General features: G+C 40.7%; 1 protein-coding gene and 1 pseudogene across 1 annotated transcript in view; one reads left to right on the top strand and one right to left on the bottom strand.

Moving 5' to 3' along the window:
* DPY19L4 (dpy-19 like 4) overlaps positions 1 to 7254 on the bottom strand; it is an 81579-nt gene that overhangs the window by 30576 nt on the left and 43749 nt on the right. The window contains exons 11-12 of the mRNA XM_006161317.3: positions 6092 to 6165; positions 1646 to 1804 (exon numbers count right to left, since the gene is read on the bottom strand). Coding sequence (XP_006161379.1) covers positions 1646 to 1804; positions 6092 to 6165 — 233 coding nt within the window. The remainder of the gene's footprint in view (positions 1 to 1645; positions 1805 to 6091; positions 6166 to 7254) is intronic.
* LOC102491672 (cytosolic iron-sulfur assembly component 2A-like) lies at positions 3809 to 4480 on the top strand (annotated as a pseudogene).

Raw genomic sequence — 7254 nt, 5'->3', positions numbered from 1 at the left:
ACAAGAACAGTCTCAGATAAACAAAACCCAAAAGAATTTACCAGCACCAGACCAGATCTCCAAGAAGTTCTCAAGGGAGTGCTATGTCAGGAAAATTAAATGTAGTCACACAGAAATAAGCATTCAAAAACTAAGAAAATGACCAACTTAATCATGGGGAAAAGTCTAGAGTTGAATATTATATCCCAGAATTTAATCGGGAAGATCGAACCACAACAGAAGATAGATTAAGTACATGAGACTGAACTGGTGAAACAGCATTCTATGACTTTTGACTAAAATAATGCTGCTTTTCTTCTAGGCTTTGTTATCCGGTTTTAAGAGTTTCTGTCCTGTCTTGAGCTATCAATAGGTTCATGTACCTACTATTTGAACAGAATACTAACCAGTTTCCAGGCTGTAAGTTTTAAGCAAAGCATTAATGAGACAAAAAAATGTGTACTATCTGTTGAAGATAACTTTACAGTATTATCAACTGGACTGGGGAGAAATGTAAACATGCTGGAATATTCACTTTGCAAACTAAATAGTGTGTTTGAATGTACAAAAGTACCTGAAATAAAATAAGGTAAAAAAAAAAAAAAATTAGGTTGAGGCCAGCAAGTAGTAAAGGTGCTGGACTCCCACATAGCTGACCACAGTTCAAGTCTTGGATCTGGTGGCTTGAGACTCATGCTTGCATATGCACGTGAGCCCAAAAACCCCAGGAGAAAAACAGAGGAAAAGAGAAAGAGGTGTGGCCATTCTCCCCGGGGAGTAATTTTTCACTTTTCTCCTGTCTTTTTCTGTCTCTCTTTGGCAAATGCATGTGGCTTATAGTAAAAAAAAGAAAAAAAGGAAAAAAAACTAAAAACAAATTTAATTTCAGTAAAGTAAAATTATTCTTACATTAAGAGATTATTGGAATAAATTAGTGAATTTAGAAAGTTTAAAAGTAAAACTGCAAAAGTTCAATTGATTATACCAAGGCAGAAGCTTTCTTGCTTTCCGTCTCTGTATGTCTCTCTCCAATGAGCGCATGCACCACATAGAAAAACTAAAGAAAAGAAAAAGGTATTTCATACTTTCTTTTTATACTTTGCCTGAGGGCATATGTGCTCACCAAAGAGAAATAGAAAGGGAGAGAAAAAACAACAAAGCATCCCTCATGGGACATGGTAACGCCACAATCCTCTACCCTCCACTGTTTTCTCCCTACAGGATTTTGGGCAAGTACACACTTGTGCCTGGCACGTTTCTCAAGCCACCATGTCCAGCACGTGAATCACACATTCAGCAATGTAGGATGCAGCCACCTTAACCACCAGGTCACAAGTTGGTTCGCGATTTTCAAAATATGTTAGTGGAACCAGCAGTTAGCGTAATGGCTATGTCGCTGGACTCCCACATAGTCGACCGCGGTTTGCGTCCCTGATCCGGTGGCTTAAACTCACGCCGGGCGCATGTGCATGCGTGCCCAAGATCCCGGGAGGAGAATGGAAGAGAAGGGATTGCGGCGTGGCCATCCCCCTGGAGGGTGATTTCTCGCTTTCTATTTCTCTGTCTCTCTCTCTCTGTCTGGCAAGCACATGCGCCTTATAGCAAAAACCTCTCAAAAAAAAAAAAATGTTAGTTAGTAATGTGATTGATCCTCACAAATACTTACTTAATTCTTCTAAAAAGAATCTGCATCATAGAAATAAAACAAATGGTTAACACTAAAATATAGAATGGTAGCAAAGAAGTCTGTGTCAATCGCAAAAAGAAATCTTGAGATGGAGTTTGCAGAGATTCCTGGCAGAGGAGCCAATTCATTGTAAAATTCCTATAGAAGACAAAAAGCAAGATATTAAAATTATAGCTGTTTTTGTTTTGTTTTAAAGAGATTTTTGCCATAGGGTGTGTGCACTCACCAGAGAGACATAGAGAGAAAGTGAGAAATCCCCCCTCAGTGGAATGACCACACCACAATCCCTTCTCATCCATTCTCCTTTCAGAATTTTGGGCATGCACACACGTGTGCTTGGTATGAATTTCAAGCTTCTAAGTCTGGGACTTGAACCATGGTCGCCCATATGGGAGTCCAGTGTCTTAACCACCATGCTACTTGCTGGCCCCAATCACAGCTGTTTTAAACTATAGAAATGAAAGTATTTTTTTTTCTCATTTTAACTGCCAAAGGGCATGTACACTCAATAGAGACAGGAGGCTAGGAAGTAAAAGTACCCCCCATGTGGGTGGGGTCACATTACAACCCCTTCTCCATTTCTCTATCCTGTCAGGATTTGGGGCATGCTTCACAGGCATCCAACATGGTTTTCAAGCCATCAGGGGCCACAATTCAAACCATTGGGTCGGCCATGTGGGATCTAGCTGCCTTAATCACCAGATCAGGGGGCAGCCTAAGAGGGCAATGGTCTTAAGTTCCATGCCTTATCCTCCAAACACATACTATATTATCCTGTGGTGTAAATCTAGTACCTGACCTGCTGAATAAAGGGGCGATACAAGACATTAACTAATAGACACTGGCTGAATGCAGTCTTTAATCCTGGAAGATTCTAGAATGCACCCAGGGTTAAGGGAAAAGTCAGTGGAAAGTCCAAATTCAGCCACTTATGGAAGTCTACACCATTTTTACTGAGTGCCTGCTATGTGTCAGGTCTATGTACATGCCTGAAAAAGACACAGCTCCAACCTTATAGGCAAATGATCCTTTGATCCTAGTCCACAAAGGTATTATGATTTATGGACCAGTGGGTGGAGTAATTGAGTGCTGGACTCCCATGTGGTCGACCATAGTTCGAGTCTCAGACCAGGTAGCTTGAAACTCATGCTAGGGACATGTGCATGTATACCCAAAATCCCCAGAGGAGAATGGAAAAGAAAGGACTGCAGTGTGGCCATCTCCACCGGGGGGTAATTTTTCGCTCTCTCTCTCTCTCTCTGTCTCTCTCTCTGTCTCTCTGGAAAGCGCATGTACCCTACAGCAAAAATCTCTCTCAAAATAAAAACATGTTTCATACATCAAAAGTCTCCAGTGTTTAAATCTTGTCAAACACTTCAGAAACTATGAGATATCACAACATGAAATTCTGTGCACAGTACCTAATATCTCACATAATCACAGCAAATAGGAATAAGGTTCTGAGGTATATTAGAACTAGGGAAATACTTTGGTAAATATATATCCTGTTATGCAAATAGACTATCTGTACATAAAAGTCATTTATTTCATTTTAAATTCAACAACAAACAGGGGTGTCCCCTTAGCCTAGTGGTTAAGGGAATCAGAACCCACATGGCTGACTATGGTTCGAACTCCAGCCCCAGTGGCTTGGAAAACACAGTGGGCACATGTGCATGCATGCCCCAAATCCTGACAGGATGGAGGACTGGAGGGGAAAGGGATTGTACCATGACCATCCCAATTAGAGGGTGCTTTTGCTTTCTTTCTCTATTTGTTTGCCTCTGTCTGTTGAGTGCACACACCCTCTGGCAACTAAAAACAAACTAAACAAAAACTGATTTAGCAACAACAAAAAAATAAAGGCACAAAATTACTTTAGGCTACAAAAAGCTGTCAGCTCTGATTTAATTATTATGACCTCAAGATGAGAGTCTTTACTATAATGAACACTTTGTTGTCCACCTTCTGCTCCTTTTTTGATACTTTAGTGTGCCAGAGGATGTATATGTATGGGCATAAGAGAGAGGAGGAGAGAGAAATAGAGGGAGGAAGGGAGATAAAGAGAAGGAGGGCACCTCCCAACAGTGCCTGGTCAGGTGGCTCAGGTGGGACAATTTCCAGGGATGGTGGAGTGTGAGGATGGAGCGGGTGTCTGGGCTGCTTGCTCAGACGCTGAGCAGAGTCCTGTGGCTCTTGGCCTTCTCTGAGTGGGGAGCTGCCTGACAGCCCTGGATCATGGAAGAGAAAGCACTAGAGGTTTATGATTTGATTCGAACTATCTGGGACCCTGAAAAGCCCAATACTTTAGAAGAACTGGTAATGGAAAGTTGCATGGAGGTTCAGTAGATACATGAGGATAACTGCATGGTCATTATCAGGTTCATGCCAACAGTACCTCATTGCTCTTTGGTGACTCTTATTGGGCTGTGCTTAAGAAAAAAACTTCAGGGGACCAACAGGTGGCATGGTGGTTAAGGTGCTGGACACTCCCACATGGCTGACCAAAGTTCAAGTACTGGACCTAGTAGCTTGCTTTCTCACTTTCCTTCTCTCTCTGGTCAAATTAAAATAAATGAATGGATAGGTAAAATTAAATAAAATAAATCTTTCTAAAAATAGTGTTAAAAAGAGTAAAACTTCAGCAGTGTTTACCGTTTAAACATAAGCTGAAAATCTACATTTCTGAAGGAACTCACTCAACAGAAGAAGATATCAACAGGCAGATAAACGACAAAGAGCGAGTAGCAGCCGCAATGGAGAACAGTAACTTACAGGAAAACTTTATAACAGTGTGTCCTTGAGCCTGACTAATAGCTGTCTTAAGAGCTGCTTTTTAATCTTCTGATAATATTTGTTTAGATTCTTTGTAAAATGTCAAAGACTCATTTTTTTTTTTTGAAGAGGTTTTTTTACTATAGGGTGAGTGCACTTGCCAGAGAGAGACAGAGAGACAGAAAGCGAGAAATCATCCCCCAGGGGGGATGGCCACACCACAATCCCTTCTCCTCCATTCTCCCCTCAGGATCTTGGGCACGCACGCACACGCGCCTGTCAGGAGTTTTAAGCCACCGGGTCCAGGACGCGAACTGCGGTTGACTACGTGGGAGTCCAGTGACATAGCCATTACGCCAACTGCTGGCTCCCTCAAAATATTTATTCTGATCTTAGGTTGTATCATTATTTCTCATCATGGGATAAGGCAGCCTTAAACTACTCTAATCTAGTAAAGTTCATTATATTTATAAGATTTAAATGAGATCTATTTTTTATATTTGTTATAGGGTGCCTGCACTTGACATGGGGATTGAGAGAAAGACAGAACAAGAAAGTGAAAAGACACTTTCTGGGGGGCAGGGTTACTGACTCTTCTTCTGCTGGGGTTTTGAGCAAACATGCATTCATGTCCGGCATGTTTTTCAAATAGCGGTTCTGGGACTCAAATTGTGCCATTAGCCATGTAGAACCCAGCCTCCTTTATTTTTTATTTAAATAATTATTTTATAGGGAACCAGCAATTAGTGTAATGGCTATGTCGCTGGACTCCCATGTAGTCGACCACAGTTCGCGTCCTGGACCTGGTGACTTAAAACTCAGGCCGGGCGCATGTGCGTGTGTGCCCAAGATCCCGAGAGGAGAATGGAGGAGAAGGGATTGCGGCGTGACCATCCCCTCTGGGGGGTGATTTCTTGCTTTCTGTCTCTGTGTCTCTCTCTGTCTGTCTGAAGAGCGCACGCGCCCTATAGCAAAAAAAATCTCTCAAAAAAAATTATTATTATTTTATTTAACTTTATTCATTGACTTATTTTAATTTGACCAAAGAGGAACAGAGCGAGCGACAGAGGAAAAATGAGAAAGAAAGCCACCAGGTCTGGGACTGGAACTGTAGTTGATCACATGAGAGTCCAGCGGCCTTAGCCACCACGCCACCTGTGGGCCCCCTGAATTCAGCCTTCTTAACCACCATGCCGTTGCCTGCTCTGAGATATATATATATTTTAATTATTTTTATTATTAACTTTATTTATCCATTTATTTCTTTCAATTTGACCAGAGTGAGACAGAATGAGAGAGTGAGAGAAAGTGAGAAAGCAAGTCACTAGGCTCAGGATTTGAACCACAGTTGGCCATGTGGCAGTCCAGCGCTCTCAACCACCATGCCACCTGCTGGCCCCATCTCAGATATATTTTTTAAAAATATTAATGTCATATTTCTTTTAGATACTGTAATATCCAAAATCAATCATTTTAGAGTGGTATGTAATTACTGGGTCATCAAAAAGTCATGATACATTTTTCTAGGCAAACATGCATCATGATTTTTCCAATGACCCAAAAAATATACACTCCCCTACATTGAGTATTTTTGTACTTTATCTTCTGAATGGTATAGATTTAGGTAAATTTACATAATCTAAAACTTACTTAGTTACATTCAACCCAAATTTTACTTCAAGGAATTTCAGCATGTGCCCATTTTCTTTATGAGGGACAAACATCTAGGAAAAAAAAATACTAGTTAAACAAATATTAGCTATGCAAAGGGCTTCCAGCAAAGTGCTTTTTCCAATAATAAAGAAAAGATAACAAGATGACAAAACAAAAATATTAATAAAACATGGTATAATTATGAAAAAGCAATGAGATTTGTCAATCACTTTACCTATGCTTACATATAAACCTACGATGAGGTTTTCAACCTTACCACATATGGCCTAAGTAATTCACCAACTCTTCTGAAGACTGTTAGTAAGTGTTTTCAGTTTATTTCACATATCACTTAATGTTAACTGGATAAGGATGACTTTTTTTTTTTTTTAATTTGCCAGAGGGCATGTGCACTCACCAGAGAGGTGAGAAAGAACTCCTCATGGGGAATAGGCATACCACAATCTCCTCTCTCCATCTCTCTCTCTTTGGGAATTTGGGCATTTAGCACATGTTCAGTATGTTTTAGAAGCTGTTAGGTCCAGGACCTGATTCACATGATCAGGTATGTGAAATTCAGCAGCCTTAACCACCAGATTGCCTGCTGGCCTAATATTTTATTTTAAAATTTTCTTTAGTCTCTTAGGTTTTTGCCACAGGATGTGTGTGCTCACCAGAAAGGCAGCGAGAAGGTAAGAAAGAAATCATTCCCCAGGGGAGATAGCCATGCTGCAATCCCCTCACCTCCATTCTCTTCTCAGGATCTTAGGCATGCAGGCATACATATCCAGCATGATTTTCAAGTTGCTAGATCCAGGACTGAATCATGGTCAGCCATGTGGGAGTCCAGCACTTTAACCACCACCCTATCTGCTGGTCCCTGACCTGACATTTTATATTAAATGAAAAACAAAGTGTATTTCCTTTTATATTTTATATATAAAGAAAAAAAATCAGGGGGTCAGCAGGTGGCAAGGTAACTAAGGCACTGGACTCCCACATGGTTGCCTGTGGTTCGAGCCCCAGACCTGGTGGCTTGCTTTCTCACTTTCCCACTCTCTGTCTCTCTCTGGTCAAATTTTTAAAATGATGATGAATAAAATTAAATAACAATAATCCGTTAAAAGAAATCAGAATTCTCTTTTCTTATCCAATATGCC

This window comes from Tupaia chinensis, unplaced genomic scaffold, assembly GCF_000334495.1.
Source record: "Tupaia chinensis unplaced genomic scaffold, TupChi_1.0 Scaffold138407_1, whole genome shotgun sequence".
In the NCBI taxonomy this organism is placed as follows: Eukaryota; Metazoa; Chordata; class Mammalia; order Scandentia; family Tupaiidae; genus Tupaia; species Tupaia belangeri.
This window is presented reverse-complemented; position numbering and strand designations above follow the sequence as displayed.